Genomic DNA, 26,995 nt, shown 5'->3' on the forward strand with positions numbered 1-26,995 from the left:
CCCCTCCTGCCCAAGGCTTTTTGCAGCCAGTGCCAGAAGTGGTTCACAGGGCCCAGGCAGCCACACTCACCACTGGAGTCTCACCCAGAAGCAACACATGGCCTGTTCAGGCTGGACAAGCCCATCTGCAGAGACAACAGCCCACGCACTGGCATAAAATACTGAGGTGACTGCAAGATGTAAAAGTATCTGTTTAAAATCAACATCAGCTAGGGCCTAAACACTGTGGAACAACACAAATCCAAACAAAAACCAAACAAAAAAAACCCCACCCAAAGGCTCATGTATAAGCAAAGATAAAAATCTTCTTTAAAAATTACAAAGGAGCACAGGAGAGCCATCAAACAGACTTTGATCAGGACAACTTGATAGCAACTGCTGGGGAATATGAAACTGAAGCTACAGGGCTACAGCCAGCTGAAGAGGGTGACCTTCCACAAGCATATCTGCAGTCTTCCTGTCACATCCCACCTCTCCTCCCCTCCCCTCAACAAGCCTGCAGGCAAAGTATGGGCCAAAGAGACGATTCACCTGATTTTTCTGCATGAACTGACTCCTTCATTCTGATTATCTGTAACAAGAACTTCCCCACTCTTACCTCAGCACTTCCACGCCCATTTTTCTCTCACACTATCATGATGACGCACTTCTCAAGGGGAGAAGTCCTGTATCTAAAAATGGTTAGATAAATGCTCCTCTTAACAGAACCGTTGGTTTAGTTACTTTGTTATTTCAGTTACTCACTACCCTCTCACTTTCTGATGCTTCCTTCCTGTCAGTTTGTCCCAGGTAAGATTTTAAGCTGCTTCAAGTACTTTTCAGGCTTGGCAGCTCTGCCCTGATTGCTGCTGTTGCAGCTATTCCTGTACAGGTTTTACACATTTTGCCTCAGCTTAGGTCAAATAACACCTATAGCTCTCTAGAAATAGGTTACACAGCATAAGATCTAGTTACAAGACGCGGAACAAGAAATAGGTTGTTGATTTCAAGAGCAAGCTCTCACAGATCAGTCATCATTCTGCTGGAAGGGACCCCTGGAGGCCTCTCAGGAGCTGTCTTTACCCCATTTGTGCAGGCCCTGTTGTCTCAGCCTCTGGGCCCTGCCAGCTCAGTGGCTCTGCTGGGCTTGCTCACCACTCTGGACAGGAGGCCCAGGACAGATAAGCTATCCCACAGGTGGTCTCATGACGCAGGTAAGCCTTGCTGTTCATATGCTGCTTCTGCATTACACCAGAACCAGAGCTTCATCTCCTCCTCAGTCACCAGCAACAACAGAAGCATCACTTTACAACGAACAAAAAGAATTTTATTGGAACATATACACACAGGGATAACAGAGGTATCTGAGTAATCAAATACGGAATGTTTAAGAAAGTTAAAATAAATAAGGATACCAAGTTTTGCCAGTGCTAGGTCCAGCACCAATGTAAGTAAATGCCCTCTGAACAAGTCTGACTCTGACAGGACCATCCCTGCAGAGCCTGTAAAGATTCCTACCACCAGAAAGTGGCCAATAATTTTGGAATACAAAGAGTCACAATAGTGCTTTCTACTGATGTGCATTCACACTGTTTATTCACTACTTTCGTCTCTTATTTCTTTAATAATATCTATTAAATTCTGGAGTCCAAAAACGTAACCCGTGTCTTGGCCCTCATGCACCACACTATCTTCTCCGTAGTACTTGCAGGTTGTGTGGGCAAAGTCTATCATGCGGACATCGACAGTACTGGCAGTTGGTTTGTAGGCATAGGCTCCTGCTGACTCATCTGAAGATTCCTCTGAAAGGTCCTCTATGTCCTCTGGATCCGAGTCAACGGCAACTTCCTGCCTTTCCTTCCCATCATAGATGATCAGCAAGGAGCTTGAATAGAAGCGATAGGACTCCTGTTTCTCCAGCACAGACTTGAGTTCAGTAAGTTTTTTAATAACGGACTCAAAGAGTTCCCTGCGCAGATATTTGCCGTTGTGAAAGAACTGGTAAAGTGCTTCTTTAAATCCTTGGACTGAGAGTTTTCTTCCGTGGTATTTGTTCATGAACATCAGCTGGCCAGTGCCTGCCTGGTAGACCTGCATATGCAAACACAAGACAAAAAAGGAATAGTTAAAATTGCTGGTACACTGACACCAAAGCCTTGTGGGGACACAAAGAAAAATTAAAAGCTAAAAAAAGCAAAATAAATACTAATAAAAATAAAAAACTAAAAGCTCCTTAAAGCTTTTACAAGATGACATACTAGTCTCTAAAACTGCTCTTGCACAATTACAGAAATTGCTATCAACAGATCCAGCAGCACCTGTACAACTTAGAGGAAGTGGAAAATTCCTTCAGTTTAGATTTGAGCTTTTCCACCCAGAATGTAAGTATGAAGACTTCAAGTGAAATTTGGAAAGCTGCAGCCAGAATCTATAAAGTCAAACTACAACTTGTACCACAGCCACTCATTCAGCTCATTACCTGCCTCTGCTCTAGGATGTACCAGTTGATTCTCAGCATTCTGAGATCTCAGTGACAGCAAACACTACTATGCAAAACTAAGGTGTACCCCATAATCGTCTGTATTTGAATAAGTCAGAGGTTCTCCTGCAGGAAAATGTCTTCTTGCAGGAAGGCATAGGAGAGTGGTCTGTACAACCAATAGTTCAATAATGCCTAAACATCTGGGTCAAGGAAGGATTGTAGGTGCTTCCAAAGTCCCTCTTTGTTTTCCAGCAAAAGTCAACACTGGAAAGTGAACAATGCCATGCCCTGCTCAAATCCCAGCACACTGTGGTTAGAAATGCAGCTCCCACACTTTCATTTCTGCCTCATGTTTTTCTCTGAAGTTGCACAGTGAGTTGAACACAACACATGCCAACAGTCCTGCTGTGGAACAAGTCCTAGCAAACACTGCTAGCATTCCTGGAATCTACTGGATAGGAGGAGAAGCTTCAGGAAAAAACTCAAAAACAAACATGTTGTTTCCCATTTGTCACTCCAGGAATACAGAAACAAGTAAACAAAAATTCAGGTGAAAGTCCACACAGTGTCTCCTCATCTGGCAACAAGTCTTATCACATTTACCAAGCACTTCTTGCCTGCACTTTGCAACTTAAGCAGTGAAAGATCTGTAGCTTTTCAAAGAACAGAACTGACTGCTTCTTAATATTTTGACAAATTTCCACATGCTTAATTCAAAACGCATATAACCGGCCCCCCGTAACTGTTCCCTATGCTATCCTGAAATGTTAATTAAATCAGTAGTTTTAAACTGCTGATATGGTGCAGGAGGCTGTTTGTGTGTTCAGAGCCTGCACTCACTGATGCAGAACATGGGCTGCAGGTTTCTCCTGCAGATGCTGCCACCTCCAACTGATCAGTGATACTCAAAATCCTCACTCTCCTCTGTGAAGGAAACGAAGCACAGCAGCTCAAGGGTAACAACTTGTGAGATGACGACATAAAGCCAAAACCCCACTAACAGAACTAGGTGCAAGACTTGGCCAGAGCACACAGGATGATTCCCCTCTCACCTGCATGCCGCAGACCCGCACTCCGATCACGGCCGAGGTGCTCTGCTGACACTTGCGGATCTGATTTGCCTTCTTCTCCTCGGACGCGTCGTCGCCGTGCTGCCGGGTGCCCATCTTCAGGTCCAGCACACACGGAACCTCATAGCGAGACGTCAGGTTCTCCAGCAAAATGAATTCTGATTCGTTAAGGAACAAGCCTCACGATGAGGAATACAGCTTTTACAAACATTACCACAGATTTTACAGTGCCTCACTCTTAACTTTATACTAAAGTGTCTACTATAAAGTAATCTAGAAAAACTGTAGTTACATAAATTTAAGATGCCCACTCTGTTTTAAGCCAGTTCCAGTTTTACTGGTCTCGAGAGACTAGTGAATTTCCACTTTAAGTGAAAATCAAAAGCAATCAGGGTTATACAGAAATATAATGTAGTAGCTAACTTTGAATTGTGAAGTATTTCCTGTCTAGCAAGAGACTTTCTTTTTCTGTGGGAAGTGAAGATTTTGTGTGTATTACCATTCAAAACCAGTAACATCTGTATTATTACTGTTCCAAAGATATCACACACTACAGGCAACTGAATAATAATCTACAGCGAAACGGTGAGGGTACCAGCCAAAATCCTATCAATTTGGTAATTTATTAGTCATAGATGTTTCAGTAATCCATCACTGGAACTCCTCACACATGAGAAATTTGTTACATCAGCATTCAGATACTACTGCTTTTGCAGGATGTATCAGTTGCATCCAAGCCTACAGCAAGATCATTTTTGGATATAATGCTCAGAGTGAAGATATTTGCCTATGGTTCCACAGCACAAATCCAATGTGCTTCAGCCTTCAGAGATTCAGCCAGTTTTTTGTTTCCCTGCTCCAATCCCACATGACTGTTTATATTCGACTTTTCTTAAAGCTCATTAAAAACAGGAGACCAGAACATCCTCTATATTTAAGAAACTGATGAAAAGAGGAAGAGGACACTGTTTTTTAAGATCACTATTATCAAAACAGTAATAAAAAGTGACAGAACTCATCTCCTTTGAAAACTCTCACTAGAAACTGCTCTCGTGGAAGACATGTAACACATTGTGCTCTAAAACCTGTCCACTAACCCACAACGTGAAGATTTTAATTCAGTTCTCTAAATTTCCTACTTTAGGTAGTTTGTTACGTGCTGGAAAAGCCCATTTCTAGAAAGTACTGGCAAACCCTTCAAAGATGCCAAATAAATCACAGCTTCAGAGAGTCTCTCGGGACTGCAGTTAAGCCTGCTCTGTACTCTTATCTGGAATGTTCAAGAAATAAAAGGCAGAGCCCGACTCATTCCATTGTTATGAGGTACTTTCAGGAAAGGATACTGTATTGATTTCGGTGCTTTGCGTTTTCCTTCATCCGCTGTAACTGTTGCTGGTGACATTTCATGCTCCAAGGATTATGGTGTTTAAATTGAGAACTGACATTTCCTTTTTTCTCTACAGTATAATACAAGACTTCAGATTTCTTCAGCCACTCAAATTCTTCCTCCAGCTTGTGACTAGAAATACAGAACAAAGTAGCAAATTACAGATCAAGAGGAAAAATAAACTCTGGAAGAGGGGTTATCAATGGATTCAACTTTATAAGCTATTTTGCTCATCTTCATTAACAGCAAGCAAAAGATTTATTTTCCTCTCTGTACATGTGAACAAGATGCCCATGAGTAGTATTTCAACCATTACAAAGCCACTTCCATACTAATATAAATGAGCATATAGCCAAGAGTTACAAATCATGTAGTAATTTTACTTATATATCCTTTATCTGTATGCATGACTTTTATGAAGACTTTAATGCAAGAGGTAGCAATGCACTTTAAGGTTTATCCTTTGCTATGGTCACTGTTTTTAGCACAACACATCACAGCTCAGAGTTTATGGTGGGCACAATTAATAGGTATGAACAAGTGGGAAAATGCCACTATACCAGGGATAAAGCAGGATTCCTAACAAAGTATGCCATACATAGTAGCATTTAAATATGTTTGGGGTTTTTTTTTGTTTTGTTTTTTTTTTAACTATTGCTCTTCTGCAGGTGAGTGAATGCCTTTTGTTTGTTTGTAGGGGTGCTTTTTTATGACCAGGTTTGTTTGGTTTGTGTTTTTGTTTTTTTGTTTTTTGTTTTTTTTTTTTCTCTTTCTGAAGCTTCAAAAATAACTTTGGGAAACCTGTTTCCAAACTGACCAGAGCAGAAAAAAATTAAGAGACTCAATTTAGTCTTTACTGAGGGCTAAGGACATACTAGTTTCACTAGTAAACCTGTCTGCACTGAAGAGATCAGGAAAAACAAAAAAAACAAGAGAAGGAAACAAAAGTGAAAGAGTTCTGGAGAATTCTCTGGAATTCTGGAGACCAGAATTTGACACCTGAAAGTCAAACCTACCTTTTCATTTTTTCCTCTTTCCTGTGCTGCCGGACCCATTCCTTAGATATCTTCTCATTTTCTAACAACATTGTCTTTTTGTTAGTCCACCGCAATAGCTTACTTTTGGGTTCACAGTCAGAGTTATCTAAGTTTTCTAAGTTATCGTGGTCCCCATTTAATGGATATGCTATTAGACATAAGTTTCCATCTTCGTCCTCTTCAAAGCTCACTGATACCACACCTGAAGAGAAAAAGGACCCAGACGGTTATGAATTGCTCAAGTGACAAGTAAGCCTTGTAGAACACATTCTTTTGCACTAAGAATACAGCAACTTTATTTTTTCTCTTACCCCAGTCCTTAGTTTCTATCTTGCCACAGGCCAAACCTCATCTGCCAACCTAACAAATACCAAAAGAGCTAGACAAAAATGACACCTCACAAAAGACAATTTATCATATTGGCACAACAATGATACAAAAGGTTATTTTCTCTCTCTGAGGCAGTCAAGTAACAATCAAATAATAACAGGACACAATTTCAATTAATAAAATTTTTTATTAATTAAAAAAATAATCTGACTGGTCTGATTCTAAGTGAGATGCAAAACATTTGTTAACATCTTGCAGTGAAAAGTGACCTGCACAAAAAAAAAAAATTCACACCAAAAACTTTTTAAATTTTGCATGACAGCAAAGCAAAAAGCACATATCCAAGCAATACTTGGTTAACAGATCCCCAAGGGAAAGGAAAGATGTGCAAGGAGAGCAAAACAAGGGAAATGTCACATTACAATAGAAACTAGTCCAAAAGCTTCCACTTAAAATCACCATGTTTAATTATACATTTTCTTCTAATTTTTGGAATATATTTTATTGATACTGGTTATGCAGCAATCTTGTGGAATAAGTAACAAAAATGCAATACAAAGCAAATCTGTTTGTGGTACAGAAACATGGTGAACCTCTAAAGCAATTTTTCTCCTCATCCTCCCCTCAGGAGTCTCTAGAACACTGCATTGCATTTTAAGAGTCTTAGTGGAGCACTGAAAGACATGCCCAGTGCTACATGAGTAAGTCTCAGTGGTTAATGGAGAAGCCATTATCTGAATTGTTTTTTATTTTGTTTTCCAGTCCTCTATTTCAGATCAATCAGTCTGCACAGTTCTTGCAGCTCATCACTAGCTAGGGGAGAGGTCTCGGTGAGAGACTGGAATTTCCAAGCTGGGCAGGCAGCTCCCAGACCTGCAGTGGCTGGAGCACGGAGTACAGAAACTCTGACTGTCCCGCTGTCACAAAGGAAAGGACAATGGGAAAAAGGGTGGGGGAGCCAGCTAGCAAATGGCTTCTTTGCCTTTACTCTGGAAAAAAAAGAACAGAGGTGGACCAAGTGATGCTCCTTCCCTCCCCATACTTCCCAGAAAGCCACATACACTAGTACAATTGTTCTATTACATTTTGAAAAGTATCATTCAAAGATCAGATTTTCTTGCAGTCCAACAGAACTTGTAATTAGACATAGCAAAAAGTCTGTATGAATGAGCAGAGAATATTAACTCTGAAACATCACTGAAATCTTCCATCACTTTCACAAACAGAACACAAAACTTCATTACCATCACAGTTGTTAAAATCATTGTGCTTTAAAAAGCAATTCCATTTTTAAAAAGTGCTTCAAGCATATTAGTTATTAATCATCAGGCAGCAGTTGATTGAATAGGAGAAAGAAAAAGAAGTATTCCTGTTAACTAGTTCAGTTCTTAGGAGAACTGGAATTTCCACTCCTACATAACTTCTGACTCAGCCTCATCACAGCTACTTGATCCTTGCCTACCTAAATGCCATGAATTTTCATTTTCTTAATGGCAGAAATAACACTGCAAGAATTCAACAAGACACGTTACTGGCATGTACTTATTGCCATCGAAATGAAAGTCAGAGGAGAAATCAAAGCACAAAAGAGACCACAACTAAGCTTACACAAAACACTATTATCCATCCTTACCAAATCCTTTGTAAACAAATATTAAACAAGTGGCAAAAAAAAAAAAAAAAAAAAAAAATCCACCAAAAAAGCCAAAACCAACAAAACACCCCAAAACAAAAATAAACCCAGCAGATAATTACTGAAAATGTTCTCAAGCTGTTAGTTACTTACCTGTGCCTAAGGGAGATATATGGGCTATCACCAGCAGAGTTGCTCTACTCTAATGCTGTTAGTCAGCCCAAACACCAACTTGGCAAGCATTTCCACCCTGCATCTCCATAGCCTGCCTCAGACAACATCAAAATACATGAAAAAAACCCCTAAAATCTCTTCCACAGAGAAGAGATTTCAGAGAGAACAGAGCGCACAGCACACTTTCATTAACAGAAACGAAAGGCCCAACCCCATACAAAGGTTTGGAAACTTACCCTCATACTGTGGAGTGAATTTGCGCATTTCTGTTGGGAGAGTCTCATAGAACTGGTGTTCTCTCTGAATAAGAGGTTTACAGATGGTCTTGTCATTAAACCGGAGGACACAGGAGTGTCCTCCAACTTGGTGGACAAAAGGCTCGAGCAGGACACCCTTGGAATAGTGCTCCACTTCCATTGCTCCAAATGCTGGGCTCATCCTTGTAGCACATTAGACAGAAGGCGGCGGCAGTAGTGAGGGCAGCTCAGAGCCTGAAGCCGCCGAGACGCGCAGGTGTTTACTGTGATTCAAGAGTCTGTTAAGGCAAACACAAGAGAGCGGCGGCCGTCAGTGTCCGCGCACGGTGTGGCCTGAGCAGCACGGCGCGAGAGAAGCGGGGCCGAGTACAGCCGAGAACACCCGAACACAGCCGAGCGCGCGTCGCTCTCGCTCCGGACGCGCCCGACTGCGGGCGAACGCGGGGCGCAGCCAGCAAGGCTCTGGCGGACACGCCCCCGCCGAGCCGCAGCCAATGGGCGGCTCTGCGGGGCGGGGCGAGCAGCGCGCGACGCGCAGGCGCGGAGCGGCATGGGGAGCGTGCGGCCAGAGCCGCTCGCCATTTCCGCCAAGGGAACCCACCCGCGGCACTCGGACTAAAGCCCCGGCCGCGGGGACAGCCGCGCCAGCGCGCCCAGTGACACCCCTGCCTCCTGCGCAGGCCAGACCGAGAAATTATCACCGAGCGTACAATTCCTCCTTTCCAGGCAAGGACAGCAACCAACCCACGTCCAGAGTGGGACGTTTATTTCACTGGTTCGTTCCCAACTACATGTCAGACACCGAAAATATAACACAGATGCAAGCTCTTCACAGGCAATCCATAACGCTCATGTGACATTTTCCAAGAACGTGTATTTCCCCACATTCAGCAGAAGGCAGTGCTGTGTGCCAGCCGCATCCAAAGGATCTGCTGCTGTACCCTGACCGCACGCTGCTCGGCTCTGGGCAGACGCCAGTTTCATGCAACCTGCACTCCAGAAAGCAATTAAAGGAGCGACGCTGAAAATCAGAACATGACTGTCCTGTTCTCTGCCTTCCAGTAAATTTTTAAGTTGAGTTACTCTAATTTTAGACCAAAGCTTTAATGATTAACTTTTTGTGGCTAAAAACAACCTCATACTCATTTTGCCTGAAGATAGTTACACGAACAATAATGCACTTAATTCAAAGAGACGACAAAGTGTTCTAGGTCACGGGTCTATTTTTATTTGTCCTCCTTAGATATTTAACAGCTTTACATTAACTGGAAAAGCGGAGACCTGCAGGCTTAAAGCAGCAGCGCTACCAGAACTACAGACGCCTACAGCATGTCCTGGACATAAGAGCATTAATTGAATTAAACAACTAAACTGCTTAAAGAAACAACGGATCGATCAACTAAATGAACTCCAGGTCCTGGAATGTTTACCTGCACCTAAGGATAACAGGTCAATAAGAGGTGAATGTGTTTTTGTTGGCAGGGATTTTTGGTGTTGTTTTTTTTTTTTTCTCCTTTCTTCCAAGCGCCTTATTTGACAATATATTATCAGGCTCTTGTTTTTAATTTTTTTTCGCCCTTTAATCTGGAATTGTATTCCCCAGAAACTACACTGTCTTCTGATAACCTATATTATTATTAGAGCAATATCAATAAACTTTCATTTCTCTTTGCATTACTTTTAATTTCTTAGTATTCTTTTTCTAATACAGCTACTGCATCACCACAGAATCTTCTCACCTACCTCAACATCAACAATTTGACAACTCAGAGACACATAAATAAAAACATCTCAGTTACACCCCAAACAAAAGCCGGTTCAAAAAAACTTACCCAACTGCACCAAGCAGGGCAACCCTGAAGTGCCCAGACAGTGCAGAAAAGCCACATAACCATGGCCTGTCCCCACCTCCTTGGTAGTCCAATGTAGCTCTTCAGCTGCCGCAGTCAGAAGAGAGCACTGTTACTGCTCCAGTCACAGATTTATTTCTCCATGGCTCCCCACAGCAGCACCCACCCTGTGCAGAGCCACATTGCTCTTCACTGAGGCTCACCTGCAAGGTGATTTACCAGAACATGTGCAACACACTTGGAGCTGTCTCCAAACACACGCTTGACAAGCCACATTAGCTCCTGAGTGAACTCTGAAGATTGTTTCCATTTTCTCTTAGAGAAATTATAACAATCAATCTGCATACTGCACCAGTAATATTATAACTCTTGAGTTTTCATTAGGATTGTCTAGAGCCAATAATGCCTCCAGTCTTCTGGAATTTCCAAGGGAAAGCCAGATGTGCACCAGGTTTCACTGGAGGTGTGGTAACATACGTACATGATCTTGTAGTGCCAGAGCTTTACACTGGCATAGCCACATTTAACAGCCATGCAGAACAAGAGCCACTTTTTCCAAGACTGCACCACCAACCATTCTGTGGCTGTCTTCCTAATTACCTGATACAGAGACACCGATTACCAACTGCAGGGATTCAGACTGGCAAAGTACCTTGCAACAGCCTTTAACCTCAAGTACTTAAATCTGTCTAGTCCTCCTGTGTTACAGTTGCATCAGGAGTTAAGTCTTGAAGATATTTATGCCATAGAAATTACTCTAGCAAGCATCACCTCCAACACAGATACTGTACAACTTGTTTACCCAACACAGCTCCAGGGAGCTCATTAGTAGCAGCTCAACTTGTTTGTTTTCATGGATGCCCAAATGATCTGGGCAATACTTGTATGCAGATCACCCATGCACTCAGCAATGGAACTGCCAAGCACAGAATTGGACAGGACTAATCATTCTACTTGACCCTTTCCTGAACAAGTAAGATCTGGCAGCACATCACACAGTGTAACTTCCCATTCGAGGAAAAAGAAATCAAGTTGTGTTTTTTAGCGCTCTGATATTACATAAATTATAAGTTATTATAAGTTACGCAGTATTTAGATAGGGGTGGGGTTTTTTTGAGAGAAAGGTTAGAAACATTTTTACGTAGTCAAAGTATACCCAGTCAGCACTACAAGACAAATGTGAATCTACCAGAAATAAAGAGGGAGGCTCACACAAATGAAGATGAGTTTACTGTGCCTGTACTAGTAAGCTCTCCTTCTGTTTTTATCTTCCAAACACTACAGCACAACTCCCCCATGTTCCGTTTCTACTACTGAATTTTTGTAGTACATATCCCTGCTGTAAAAGCTCTATTAATACAGCTCTGCAGCAGAAACTATGTGGAAGGACTGCTGAAAGCAACATTAGCAAGGAGATCCTCGTTATAAATCCTTTAGCAGAGCACCTTAATTGTGCAAGGCAACTTAGTGCCTTTTTCTGAACCTAAAACAGACATGATTTGAACATAGTAACAGTGCTCAAGAAGACAGCAGCAAGACTTGTAATCTTGTCAACAATTTAGGTTTCAATGAGGCTTTAGTTTTCATTCTGATCAATTAATATATTTTAGCCATGCAAGAAGTGCTGTTTACCTAATAAATTCAGTCTGTTTTCCCCCAGTGAAATTCTTCTCACTTGCAAAAAGGTTTTGAGTAAGATCTTAGGCGGGTTTTTTTTGCTGCATGCCTTAACATTACCATCACTAACAATCAGGATTTCTTTGTCATTTTGGCTCTCCTTAATATTTGGAATTTTGCCATTCAGATTAACAGGGCCTGGAGCACAACTGTAATACCATCAGAAACGCTTTTATTTATAAATTTATTTTCATCACTGTTTCATTTATAAATACCTTAATTCCATAAACAGCCTCACAATATGCCAAACTGGTTGCAGTTCCTTACAAATAAAAGCTTTGACCTAAGACCCGTAGTTTCAAGTGGCATTGGTTGATCAGCACAAGCACAATGGAGTTCTTCACTGCCTTTCCTCTGATTCTACACCCAGTTTGTTCTCAATGCTCTTTGGGGAAGAAAGAGCCCAGAACAGCTGTTTTTAGGCAATCTTCCCAGACAGCAAATGCAGGCTCACTGTACCCTGCCCTCTTCCTCCTACATGCTTTTACATGCTTTTGACCAAGAGTTTTTGTTCAAATGACAAATCAGCCAAAAAAGCAAATTTACTAACCCATCACATGTCAAGCATTTTAAGAGAAAAATCCAACATAACTTGAAGGAGCAAACAAACATGTGCCTAGACACAGTAACATTAGCTTGAGCAATGTCATTCCTACAGTAAGCAGCAAAAGATGCTTAAAACCCAAACGCAAACCAGAAGTGACATTTATAGACATCCTACCCCCATCATGTGTGACAATGACCATCAAAAGAATACCACAATGAATTCATGTTTTCAGGCTTTTAATACTAATCTCAGGTGACGGCATTCTTTGGAAGGTACTTCATGTCATTACAGATTCTTGACTTAGTCCCACACGTAATTGCATTAATGAACACATCCTCTGGAGAGACAGGTCTCAATTAAGCAGCAGCTTCTTCCTTCATAACAATCTCAAAAATAATACACCTCCTGCCAAAACTTTGTAATGGTAGAACTACTGAGGTTGAGTGGCCCTTCTGTTAAAACTGGTTCTCTCTAGTGCAGGCTTTTCACTTTGGATGGTTAGCATCTTCAACCCCACATAGCCACAAATCAGCTTTACAGGGACAGAAATAGCAAGGCAGCAAAGCTTTCTGCCTGTCCTTTTTTCTCAGTTCACTGGGGAGTGCAGAGGAAGTGGACAGGGTAGAGATCTGCAGAGCAGAGCTGCTGCAGGATGCTGAAGCAGACAAAACAAAGCCACTTTCCAAGGTTCCAAGGTGTCATGGTTTGACACGCACAACACCAGGCACCCACAGGAGTTGCTCACTCACCCTCCCATGCCACAGCTAGGCAGAGGAGAAAAAAAATTAACAAAGGGTTCACAAGTTGAGATAAGGACTGGGAAAACACTTCAAGGGTACAACAGGCTCAACATAAGGTTGCAAAGTGAATTTATTACTAACAGAATCAGAGGAGGATAATGAGAAGTAAAATAAGCCTTTAAAACACCTTCTCCCTCCAGCTTCTCCCTCCTTCCCACCAACAGCACAGAGAGACAAAGGATGGGGGTTTTTGGTCATTTCATCACTAAGGTTTTCTTCCACTGTGAGATGAGTCCTTCCCCTGTGAGACCACAGGGTCGCAACCAAAGGCAACAGTTCTCTGTGAACTTCTCCAGTGTCGTTCCAATCTCATGAGCAGCAGGTCTACAGCACCTGCTGCAACGTGAATTCCCCCCAAGGGCACACAGTCCTCTCAAAATTGCTGTGATATGTTCTCTTTCCATGGGGTGCAGTCCTCCAAGGACAGGAGTTACCTCTGTGGTCCCCCAGCTACCAAAAAACAGGCCGTGCCAAACCAATATACAAGGAAACAGAGGAATGGCACAGTCAGCCAACAGGAGAGAAGAGTATCAGTGACCTACTAGATCAACGAAAGCGAAAGCTGCTTCAGCCCAAAGAACATTCGGAAAGAAACAACAAAGCTGAGAATGGACACAGGAAGATGCAAATAACAAGGTGAAAAACACATGGTATGTTTTTGAGAGCCCACCCACCACCTATTTCATGCTCAACATTGAAAAGGTACTTGTGGTCTGAGTTGGTAAGTCATTACATTGTTCAGAGAGAATGACCTTTCACAACTGAAGCAGGACAAACACATTATAAGAGCTTACAATAATACACCTCTAAAGCAAGAATGGCTACAGGAATTTTACAAACTCTCATATGACTGAACTACTTGTTCCGTTACTAATAATGTGGTACTTTACAAATAGCAAGGCACATTCCTTGAATCAAAGAAAGAAGAGGATGCAACTTTGGAGTATTAAATGCATTAGATATGTTTAACATGCTCACGTTCAAAGGTCTTGCACAGCTTGTGATTAATTTTGGTGAAAATCAATGCCATTCCTCCACACAAAGCACTGTTTTATTAGCAAATATACCCAGAGTAACATTAGTAATGATTTGCTTCTAACATTCACTCTAGCTACTGCTTGGCTCAGGAACTGAAGTTATTCTGATGTGTTCTGTTTTCAGAAGTTCTTAAGATTAGAATATAGATACTCATATCCTCTCGTGTCTAGTCAGCTGCCTTAGAACAGTATCAGAAATACATTTTAAAAATTAACTACATTGGATTAGGGAGCAAACCTTTTAAAAGAAATGTTTCTGGTTCTTAACAGAAAAATGAGCTCCGCATTCATTTATCACAATTATTTTAATCAATTCCTCATTTTGAGGATGCATTATACCTCTACATATAACGTAAATCCCACACTAGGATACTTTTTGAAGCCTTCTGTATCTGCAGTAGAATTAATATAACTAAACAGTAAAAGCTATAGTTTACAACTTTTAAGTCATTGAGACAGAAGTGCAAAGCCCACATAATAATGTGCTTGTATGAATCCAACAGTTTTGGGAAAAGTCTTAAGAGCAGACCTAAATTCTATATGAACAAAAGCAAACGTCTGTTTTCGTAACTAATTTGGAGGCAATAGTTTATCTTTGGTAGAAAAGTGGACTGACATTGCCAGTTCTCAGAATTCTTTTATTCATAAACAAAAAAAAGTATTATAAGCAGCAAATAATTCAAGTTTAATAAAGCAGACAATAGTCTTCAATACTGTAAGGTGTAGATGGACAGTGTCATAGCATCAAAGGGGAGGAAATACTTTAAAAGAAGTATGGGGGAAGAAACCCCCTTCTTTTTCATTAAGTATAACTTGAAACAAGTAGTTGTGATGACAATATGATGCTGAGCTGTAACTTTTTATGCAAGTCAAGGTTATTTAAGCTCTTCTGCAGCAAATCAATCAATATAAAGATCATTAAGTTACACGACTTGTACTCAGGGATGAGTAAGCATGACGTTTTGTAAAAACACTCAGCAGAACACCTGAAAGCTCAGGAATAACCAACTCCTTCAGGCCTACATATTCAGTCTGTGTGTGCATTCCCTTTGCAAGCAGAAATACTTTTACTACAGCTTTTAGTGGCAAATCATGAGGGTGCTGAGAGTCAGACACTGTAGTGGTACATCTATCATAACCACCTACAGACACAAAAAGCCAAGAAGAAAATTTTCTTGTTGCATGTTGTGTGCTTGAGCTAGACCAATAAAAGAAGCCACCTGCTTCTTAAAAATATTGGTAAAATGGTTTTTTTTTAACTTACCTTTACTAAATGGCCGGCAATTGCAACACTGCATTGCTGCAGTTTAGAAAAATTAAGCGATGTCTCCAGATAAATAAGGAAACAAATGTCTTGGATTAATTTCACAAATTAAGGGCTATATACTGAAGAGACATACTGGCTGTCCATAGAAAATTCTGAGTTGGGAGGGACCCACAAGGATCATAATTTACTTAATCATGCATAACAGATGGAATCTAGAATCCCAGAATTATACATGAACTCGTGCACAAAATTCCTACAAAACACGTGTGCAAAACACTTTGGAAACATGACAACTCCACAGCACTCTTGGCCCATCAGGGTAGAAAGCTAATCCGATTTTTAACATTTTAACATTAGCTTTCAAAACATTAGCAAACATTTAACATTAGCAAACAAAAGATTCCCACCGAGGAAGAATGCATTTTTCTGCTTTCCAACTGCCAAAAAATACCTTGAAATGTCCTAGCTTCTTCTGAGGATTTCAGTTATATCACACTGAAAGGAACTACTCTCTAGATATTTCTTTCACTCTGAAAGGGAAGTCACAGGGACAGTCCAACAGCAGGTACAATGGCAAAGGACTCCCAAGTGCTACATTGAAGTCCTGTTCTGCTATTTCTTAGGAGTGTAGGATAGCACACTGAGATATCTCTTCTTGTAATCAGAGCGTCAAGCCTTTTCTATTCACTAAGAATTTTGTCTCTAATACAGAAACAAAAGACCATGCACTGAGATGCCGAAAAATGTATAAAGATGCAGTCTTTCAACGTAAAACATTTTTTAACTAGCAACATGTTTATCCTATCTCCTTTTAGTCCCTAAACATGGAGTTCTAGTTTTGTCTTCCTTTAAATATAACCCAAACACAGACATAAACACTGCCACAGAGGTTAAGACATGTATTTATACCTGTATATTTAACACCATAGCTACAGAGCCATCTCCTATACCAAAAAGACTTTTGAATACAGTTTTAACAGACAAAACTACGAATTATGAAACATCAGGCATAATATATTAAGGGAGCAAACCACACACAAACCAATCCAAAGTTGCATAATGTTCTATGACTATTATTCCTCACACACAATTATTATCCCTATCTTCCTTAAACCATGTCTACATTATTAGGAGAAACTCAGTTCCCCAATCCTTTTGTCCAGGAAAGCAAGACAAGTCACCAAGGTCATCTCCAAGAACTTCTAGCTTTTTTACATAAGCGTGCACAACAGCCACTCAGCTGCAAATTCTTAAAATTCAGCAAGGAGGTTATGTGCCCAGTGCAATTGATATTTCAACATCTAAAAAAAGCAAGAGCTTTCAGCTTTCCTTACACCATTTGTAATCTGTAATCTTAACACCTACATACACAAGGTTCTGGAAAAATGCCAGTTTTACCTCTCAAGTAAAGCTATTTTACCTCCCTAGAACTAAAATAAAGCCAAGTTACAAGTTACTAAGCATATTCAGACAGAAAAGAGCATGCAATTCTGACCCATGTAGTTTTTTCAGGGATTGTGTAATTTAAGAACCAGTCTCTTTTCCAAGCAAAAATGCCATGGAAACTAAGAAACCTGAACCACCAAAACTAAGCTACTTAAACTTCCTATTTAGAAACTGATCCATCTTAAAACAGTATTCTGGCATCAGAGGCCAAAATCACCAGTTGCTACAAAAAGACAGTACCACCCTTTGTCATGGAGAAACCAAAATAGCACTCAGCCTTTAATCTTCTGAAAATATGACAGCAAGAGCTAAATTGTGTGGATTACACACATGAAAGTATTATTCAAGATACCAACACCCCCAAGAAATTCCAGCATTAAGATTAAAATAAATCCAAGGCTATGCCTTTCTCATTACCACAAATTTAGCAGTCTGGGAACTGTATTTTGAGTCACTCAATGAAAGAACATGGAATCTTTGTGACCAGCCCTTCAGCTGTGACCCATTTGCCATACATGATAAGGAAAACAATGTTCATATAGGACAAGTGTCAAGTCCCTTTCAAAGTCCACCCTCATTTAACTACACAAAGATTTTCTATCCATGTTCCTTTAGAAATCCCAACCTCTAATGCTTTTTATACCATAAGCTGTGGGTGCCCAAAGGACAAGATTGTTAAATTAAAGCTTTGATGCCTAAATCCTACAACCCAAGCTAACTCCTTGAGCAAAAACTTCCCAGGGAACGTATAGCAAAGATCATTAACAAACATATTATTATAGGAAGAATGGTACCTGAAATGCACAGTTACCTATTTCATGCTTCTCATTTATTTGTATATTCACACAGACCATCAATACCCCTCAAAAGAAATTTAGTCCCTTTATGTGGAAAAAATGATTGAAAAGTAGCCCAGAAGGAGACAGTCATCATGTCTTGGAATGCCCATCCCCATTTTTAACTGTTGTTTTACAAATGTAGGTTCCAAGAATACTTCTGATGACTAAGATAAATTGCTCCAGAACAGTTCACATTAATGAGATATATTTAATATGTATTTTAGAATTGCATTTATGTTTCAAAACTTCTCAAACTACTGCAAAGACATCTCAATGCAAATAATACAACACAGATTTGCATCTTAAAGGGAAGAGTTTGTATGATTCAGCGACCTCTATAGGCTCTTTCCCTAAAGAGTTGAAAGTATCCAGGACCTAAGACCTTGAACACACAGCTCCCTGCAGGGATGCCAGTGCAATTATAGAACTTCAAATGTAAAAGATACAGTAGAATAATTTCCATGTGCTTCTTGTTTAACTGCAGCAGATTGGACAAGAGCAAGTAAGGACAGAAGTCTTACAAGACACTCTCACATGGCACAATAAAATCGAGGGAAAAAAATCTAGACTGTTTCCCCTAGTAAATGCAATTCACTTCTTTAACAGTTTCTTCTCAGGAAAAGAACCTTTTCTGCAAATACACCTGCACAGTACTTAAAAAATGCTTTAAAAAATTATTTGTGTATTTCATCTTTCCTTGTTCAGTGATCTCCTCTTGCACCATCTAGAGCCAGTTACAAGCTTAGCATAATAATCTCTGCCAAAGAATTAATCCATTTTAATCTCATACAGTTTACATATTCAAACAGCAATACAAAACCACTTGAAAAAAAACTTATCAATTTCAGTAATCTAGAAAAGGAAGCTTCATCAGGAGCTTGGCTGTATTGCTCTTATCCTTGCACCAGGCTGAAATACATTTAATGATACATTAAGAGCTAGGTAGTTTAAATAGCCCAGGCAATGGGACACAGCTGGAGTACGTCTTATTTCCTTAAAAATTTCTGTTTCTTTAGAGGCAATTTTTATAGCAGCCAGCAAGTGTGCACTGCACAACTGTTATCAAAGAGAAACCATCACTCACCAAAAAGGGAAGAATCAGACAGGATGACTGCCAAAAACCTATTTTCTCTTCAAAATTCCACAACATTGCACCACCATCCACAGTGTGCTGATGTTCCAATTCTGCATTTCCAAAAAACAGCACACTATGAGGGGAAAAAAATATTTCAAGAAGTCAAGCTTATGAAAAAAAGCACTTTATTTTTTGAAAGCAAACTTTGCACATAGTGATGTTAAAACATTATTTTCACTTTAAAACATAATCACGATTCAGCACTTAGGTTTAAATACGTCAAAGGCTTTGTTTAAACAGAACAACTTGAAGTCAGTCATCCTCTCACCAGGTAATTCACTGCAGCTTCATCAGCATTTATTTCATCTACCTTCATCCTCAAGAGACTACTTATCTATCTCCACAAATTTCAAATTACACCCCCAACCATTTTTTACCCTCTCTGTTGGAAAAGATACAACATTTAATTTTTTCTTATGTAACTTTGGTCAGGGTTATCTTGAACTATACCCCAACTTTAACACTCACAGACGTCTCTTGAGAAAATTGACTGGTTCTATTAAGCCAGAACCAATTTTCCTAAGGTATCTTGAACAGATTCCCAGTTGCAATGACAGTTATATTAGTATGAACACATCTACCCATCAATTTAACCTTTTATCTCCTGCTAAATTGAATCAACCACCTGAATGTGCTAACACCTTAGAAAGATAAAGATGATGCCTATCATGTCAGGCAATTTCACTTCTCATTTCTGTAGCCTCATTAAAATAAATTATGTCATTTAAAAAAAAATCAATTGCTGTCAAACACTGTCTCCACATATCCAAAGCACAAGGCAAATAAATTGCCATTTTTCTGGAAAAAAAATATGAAAAAGGAAAAGGGCAAATGTCAAAAGAAAAAAGGTCATCTTCAATAAGCATGAAATTAAGTAGCACCCACAGTCCTGATAAGGTTTCAGGCAGTGTAGAAAATTTCTGCATCACAGCACTGCACAGCTATTTGGGTATGCTTAAAGCCCTCTGTGCTTCAAGAAAATAAAACCAGTTCTGCTGTGCTCATTCTAATACAGACTTTGGCATAACCCCCCCAAACCCTTGCTTTTTCTAATGAAAAATAACCCAAATAATTGTATCTTCTGTCCTTGAGTCTATTCATTTCAAATTTTAACAACCTGGAGCACTATTAACCAGCTTAAGCAAGTCATCTAAATGAATTTTTCAGTCTTTTCCAACTTTCTGGATGCCAGCACAGCAGGACAGAAGACAGGGACTAAGAGAGGCAGTACACCTGAATGGCTACTGTGTGAATTCAGCAGTTCCCTGGTCTTTTTGGGCTCTTAACTGGTTGATGAGCACATGCTCAGCTCCAAACCAGGCACTGCCTGGGCCACCTCTTGCCCTATCATCCATCATGGCACACACAAAGCAAGACTCTCAGTGGTCAAAACCATTTTGTGAGCAAGCCTTTCTTCTCCCAGTAAAAAAGCAAAACTGGGCAGTAACTGGTTCCAGCTGTATCCAACAGAGAATCCACCACATGCAGGAGCAATCCAGACAGAGGGTCAAAGGCTGCATGTTGATAGCTGATAACAGCAGAGTGGTACATTCTGTACCTATTATGAAGATTATCATTCCCTTATTCTAACACAGCCCTTACTTACTGTGAAAGACACTTACTTACTATGTCTTTCAGAGACATAGTAAGGGCTGCCTGCAATGGCTTTGTGCCACACAAGCCAAGAATTTGCAGATTTCAGATTTCAAGCTCTGAACACCTAATTAAACACAACCAATGACAGACCTTCATTTGAACAAACAATTTTGTTTCCATTATGCCTTCCAGTATTTTAGATTTTGCAGGAGAAATTTCTAGCTCTTTGCAGCAAGTGATACAATGTCATACAGCTTCTTGCAAAAGGGGGAAAGAAAAAACTATTTTGCAATAAAATAAGTTACTATGAAAGGGCCAAAATTAACGTTCTAATAGGATATTTCTAACAAAAGTTATAGAAATACAAATCTGCAATTAGACCTTAAAACTCTTAAAATATAACCTATTGATAATTGTGAATTATCCCTGTATTGTTTCAAAGATGCCATGACCTTGGGCAAGACAAGAAGCCAGATAAAAGAATTAGCTAGAGGAAAAATCCTCTCCCCGCAATGGAAAATTTTCATCTCTTCAAGCAAGGCAGAGATGCTCAGCCGGACCTGCGTTGCCTGGAGACCAACCGCAGCTTCTTGCCAACAGGGAGGAGCTAAGCATCAGCAAATTCAACAGCTGATAAGTGGATGAACTGAATGAGAGGCGGCAAGGTTTTTCCACATGTCAGTGTAAAAAACCTGACAGCTTTCAGATAATGCTTCTAACCCATGCTCACTAGATAAACAAGAATTATTATGAATGTAAAATGTCAGCTTAAGAAAGCTTCAAAGTGCTCTATATTTGGCTCTTACCCTCACACTTTGGGTACAACTAGAGCAGTAAATACCCCACACAAGATAAAAATTTTAGCTGCATCTCAGTTTCTGCCCTTTCAATCTTTGGACACAGTATGTGAATTTTTTAAATAGTTCCTACCCATTAAAAAAGTCCTGTGCTTAAGCAAGGGTGCAGAAACATTAAGGACACCAGTGAATTACATCAAAAGGAAGAGCCTATACCTTGGCTTAGCATCAAAAGCCACATCAAATCTTGTTTCACTTCAAAAGCCAGCCTTTGCCCCCAGCCTTTCCCCTTGAAGCACAGCTCCCCAGGAAGGCCAGCATCATGTATGTTAGAGAGGAGACAGCTGTTTTGCTTATTCTGATCCTGGACCTGCCCTCAAGCTCAGGCAGGCATTAACCAGGCTGCAGGAGCAGCTTTCTCCCAATTTCTAATGACCATCAAATCAAGAATCATTGAAAAGAATTTAATACCACTTATTCCAGAATATCCCTACATTTTATCTAATTCAATTCACTTAAAGTACTCAGACAGTAAAGAACTAGCAATTTCTAAAGAATGGTTTCTGTAGGTAAATTCCACAAGGATATTGTACGTCACTAGTGAAGCAGATCTTTCACCGCCAACCTGACAGCACACATTTCCCTGCCTCCAGCTAACCCAAAAGGGCAGACATTTGTGTGTCAGCACTGCTGACAGACTAGACACCCTCAGTGCCTCGACGTCGGCACCCTTCTCCTACCCTTCCAAAGAAAAAAAAAACATCCCCAAAATAGCCTCACACTCACTCCCCAGATGACTGGAGAACAACCTAAGCATCACCAATACCACTGATCTGCATGGAAGCCCAACCACTGACAGGCAGCAAAGAGGTTCTTTAACATGTTTTCTCATCCTGGTTTTTCAAAACCTCATGACTGACAAATGTTAAATCTTCCTGCAAAGCAACTGGTAGGGAAAGAATTTTTGGGAGTACAAAGCTCAGGATTCGTATGACTGACTGACCACTGTCCAGTTTTCCAGCTGCTTCCAAACTGCATCGTTATAACAGCTCTGATCTACCTTTCCTCCAAAAGAAACACAACATAAAGCTCCCACTGCTTGTATAACTGAAGTACCATAGACAAGATAACAGATTGTTATTTCAAAAACGTATAAATATCAAAGACAGAAAAGGCAGAAGAACAGTTTTTCAATTAATGTAAATTTATGAAAAGCTACATGGCCAAGTTTAACGTCTAGAATCTCTTACAAACAAGTACATGTGAATGGCTGTAATCCTTCCCACAAGGCTTAATCAGGATATGCTTCTGTACACTTAAAATTATTTTTTAAAAGTAACTTTTCCTGAATTTTGCCAGTTAAATCACCAGATTCTTCCTTATTTATTAAAGAAAAAAAGTAACAACAATCTGGAAAATGCTGAATCAGCAAAAGTAAACAGTTTAATCAGTTCATTTTTGAAACACACATATTTATGTATGGATACACATGTACAAAAACCCAGTTTCCATTCCTTAATGTTAATAAGGCTCGAAAACACACAAATTAATTTAACTTAAAGAAAATTTTACAAGTCAGTTTTGTCTTATATATGAGAAAACTTGTAAGCAAAGAGACCAATTCTTGGCCAAAACAACCCTGACCTTGTTATCGCCCCAAGTGTCAGATCTGAACTGTTTTACTACCATTTCAGAGATGCATATTGAGTAAATGGCCAATAATACAGCCTCTGTTTAAGAACTGAAACCAAACATTACTATTTCAGAACAAATATTAAAGCAAAATTCTAATTACAGTATTTGAAACAAAACAGTCCCCTTAGATGTTCACAAAAAGCACAGGGGCACTGGATGTGTTTCTAAAACAAGAGTATATGGGACACATAAGGCACTGTGTCAAAAAAAAAGGAGGGGAAAAAAAAAGTAAAGGGTGATTAAATGCCAACATATATCAGGAAAGATATCAGTGTTAAACATGCATACTTTTCACAGCGGAATTAAGGCCAAGGGCGTATCAGGGTGCAACTACTAAGAAGTTGTTATTCTATCACCAACGATAACATTTATTTTTTTAAGCTGGATGCCTATTTCCAAAGCCTCAACCCTAAGTGTTTTTGTTCAAATCGTCTGCAGCTCTCAAGCCACAAGGTATTACAAAATCATGATACTCAAACCAGTTCTTAACAAGGCATCACCCAGAACTTCCAGTTTACAGAGAAAAAGGGTATTCTTGAGCATCACATCCACTTATGCAACACATCCCGCAGCAACCGCTTTTCATTTAGAACTATCACCGAGCGTACCAAGCAGCCGCCAGAGCAGCAGCACAGCCATCACCAGGGCAAAACGGACAGACAACGTCTGACGATTCACAGAACTGCTGAGTAACATCATGAGGCGACCACCAGCCCCAGGCCAGCAGCCACGGAAGGCACGAGTGCGGCCCCCCCGCGCCGAGCCCGGGCCAGCGCGGCCGGCAGCCCCACGGCAAACCCCGGGGGAGCGCAGGAAGCGCCGTGCGCCCGGGGATGCTCCGCCAACGCTGCCACCGCTGTCCCCACCCCGGCCATCCCCGCACCCCCGTGGTGACTCCTCGCCCGCGGAGCCCGGCAATGCCCCGAGGTGGCCACCGAGCATCCCCTCCGGGCAGCCGCCCATCCGCACCTCATAGGGCCAGGCACCGATCTGCGGGCAGGGCCGCAGCTGTCCCCTCAGTGGCGAGCGCCCCGGGGGCAGGGGCTGCGGCGCGGGGAGCGGGGCGCGCCCGTTACCTGGTGCTGGGCCGGCGCCCGCGGCGGCCTCAGCGCTTTTGTTCCTCAGACGTCAAGATGGCGGCGCGGCGCGTGCCCGGCCCTCCTCGCTCGGGCCGCCCCGCCCTCCCGCCCGCCTCTCCATTGGCTGGGCGCGCACCGCCGCGCGCTGATTGGGCGCCGCGGGCGCCGCTGTTGCCAGGGGAGCGGGGCAGGGCAGTGCAGGCAGGGCCGACCGCCGTGTCCGCCCGCAGCCCGCGCCCCTTCACCGGGAGCGGGGCCGGCGAGCCCGCCGGGGCTCCCAGCGGCCCTGCCGCCGCTCCGCCGGGCAGACACCGAGCGGGCAGCGCTGGGCAGCCGGCCGTGGCCCCAAGCTTAGAGGCACGCACAGGCTGGAGCCTGTCGCGTTCACCTCCCCGACCTGTGGATTCCTCCTCCGCAGGCCGCAGCAGCCGTGGACAGCGCTCTCCGTAACTTCCCCTCAGCGCCTGCCTGGAAACCATTTGTCCCTCGGTGTGCCATACACAGCGTCAGTTGGGACGGGCGCAGGGCACGGCTGCAGGCAGAGCATCTGCAGGGCAGGCTCATCGGGCTGTGTGCCTGAGCTCACTGCACATCCTGTGCTTCTGTTGCTATACACCAAAAATCTCAGCTGAAAGTCCTGGAGGCTCCCCCCACTCAGCATCACCCTGGATGACTTTTTCGGGCCAGTGCCTGATGTTCAAAATGCAATCACAGTCCTCAAGGTTTGAATGCAAAGCCATGAACTGCGGGTAACAGCAGAGCTAACATCATTGTAAGGAAAAAAGAATAATGAGATAATTACAGTTTAAATTACTAAGCAACAGTCTCTCTGACAATGAACTTAGTAACGCTCTGCCATCTATTTAATCACACTAATGAGACAGAGCAACTCCACTTAGATACAAATTACTCTGCATTTCATTTAAATAAAGGTCAGAGAGCTAAAAGCCACACAAGCCACCACACTTTGCTGCACAACACACCCAGCAACAGGCATCCTTTGTTTTTTTCTAGAAGGGACCCAGACTTCGGGCTCTGAGCTGCCAAGGCAGGGCTGTATAGGGCCCTATCTATGTTGCTCAAACCTCCCACTTCTGCTTCCCCACTGCCTGCCTGTGTGTGGGCCCCGGGCTTCTCTGGCTCAGGAGTGGCTCCTTGGTTTGGAGAGGTGAGCGTTGGTTCACCAGAGAGGTTTAGAGGGCAAGAGATCTCTGGTTTCTAATTGTTCTAAAGTAAAAGCATAGTCAGAGTTGTGTAAGAGACAATCATACCCCTTGGTTCTCACTGCGTAAAATATGCCTCTTGTTCATCAGTCAAAGCCAAGCAGGCCTGCTTGTTAGTGTTCTCATTTATCTGGCTGGTGCCATTGTGAGTACCTTAATATAAAAATCTCTTTTTGTGTGTCTCTCACCATTTAAACCTGGTGACTTCCCCTGGATATTTAAAAAGTTTGTTTCAAATCTATGCCTCTTTGGGCCGAAGCTGGTCTTGGGAGTGCAGGTCTGTAATTTACTGAAGAAATCTGATTGGCAGTTATGACTAGAGGTTATTGACACATGGTAGTAGTTTTAGTCTGTGTTTGCAAGTCCAGAGCTAGCCTAGAGCTCACGTCTGATTTATGTTCCCTTGCCACAGGGAGAGGGGATCTGAGGTGACCGTGGGACCCTTCCCCAGTGGGTGGCTGCATGATCCCTCCAGAGGCTGGGAACACTCCCACATGCTCACAGCAGCAATAGGTTTCCTCAAGCCTCACTCCTCACTGCACTTCTTTGCGTTCTTCTTAATTAGCGGGGGAGTAATTCCAGGCTATTTGAGTTACTTGGCATCTCCTGCCTCCTCCACGATCAGCTTCCCTGATGCAGTTCATGCCTGTAATAAGATGTCAGCATCGAGTTTAGCTTGGCAAACCTTTCATTCCCACACTGCTCTTGCCTGCACATGTCCTAGATTCACTTCCTAAACTTCCAGCCCCCCCATCCCATTCAGGTCCAGGATGAACCTCCAGCTAGCTGTGCTCACAGACACACAAGGCAGGCTGATCCTTTGGCGGCATGGCAGTCCAGGTGACCCCACAGCACTTCTTGAGAGCATTTTCCCCTGAGCAATGGCGTGAGGCCAACATAAGGAGCTTTAGCTGCAGGAGTCACTGCAATGGCAATGCAACTCAACCCTCCTCCTCCTCGCCAAGGCAAAGGAGATGCATTTAAGCCAGTGAGGATCCGCTCATGCAGGCAGCTTCTCCTGCTGCCAAAAGCATCCACAAAACAAACAGGCAACAAACCTTCTGATTCCACCAACACCTTCCTCTCCCTTGTGTACACTGTGTTTATATACACATATGTACAAGTAAGTGCCAGACTGACAGTTTAAAAGAACAAGCACTTCCTGTTATTTACTAAACTGGTACAATACAGGAAGCAGCAGAGTAAGCTTCTCCCTCTTGCACTATCAAATCCACAATCCAGGGGACACACCTTTAAGCACAGTTAATGCTTTTTTTTTTTCTTCTCCCTTGCTAAGGATCTAAGAGTTGAACCTTTTACAGGAAGCAGTGGACTGTTATAAAGTTCCCTAATTCAGTATTATTCTTACCATATGAGGGTTGCAAAATTTCATTTATATAAAAACCAGGACTCTGAATCAAATAATTATAAACCTCCCAAAATTCAACCACTTCTCACAAACCCAGTTTCAACCCAATAAAATGTTCTAACTACATATTCCTCACCAACAATCTTAATCCCATGCTTTGTTTGCATGATGTGGTCTGTGCCATTTTTATGTGCCTGTGGTAGCTCAAATTAATGCACATGGTTCTAGTTATTATTTACTTCAAAACATTTCATCGGAGGGTGTGTCTGATTCAGGACTGAAAAAGCTA

At 41.8% G+C, this 26,995-nt stretch overlaps 1 protein-coding gene across 5 annotated transcripts; it reads right to left on the minus strand.

The window, feature by feature from the left end:
• Window positions 1-1,284: 1,284 nt before the first annotated feature.
• Window positions 1,285-24,207, minus strand: IP6K2 (inositol hexakisphosphate kinase 2). Of its 5 annotated transcripts, none has more exons than XM_056501429.1 (7): window positions 24,112-24,207; window positions 18,897-19,020; window positions 8,329-8,627; window positions 5,935-6,157; window positions 4,875-5,050; window positions 3,514-3,689; window positions 1,285-2,070 (listed from the first exon to the last, which is right to left on the minus strand). In XM_056501429.1, the coding sequence occupies exons 3-7, from the start codon at window positions 8,528-8,530 to the stop codon at window positions 1,573-1,575; spliced, it is 1,275 nt and encodes a 424-aa protein (XP_056357404.1). In that variant the 5' UTR covers window positions 8,531-8,627; window positions 18,897-19,020; window positions 24,112-24,207; the 3' UTR covers window positions 1,285-1,572. The 5 variants fall into 5 exon arrangements, with proteins under 5 accessions (XP_056357404.1, XP_056357406.1, XP_056357403.1 ...); XM_056501431.1 differs by having other exon boundaries at window positions 24,005-24,160; XM_056501428.1 differs by lacking the exon at window positions 18,897-19,020 and having other exon boundaries at window positions 24,112-24,201.
• Between the last annotated feature and the right edge of the window lie 2,788 nt (window positions 24,208-26,995).

This window comes from Oenanthe melanoleuca, chromosome 12 (assembly GCF_029582105.1).
Source record: "Oenanthe melanoleuca isolate GR-GAL-2019-014 chromosome 12, OMel1.0, whole genome shotgun sequence".
NCBI lineage: Eukaryota > Metazoa > Chordata > Aves > Passeriformes > Muscicapidae > Oenanthe > Oenanthe melanoleuca.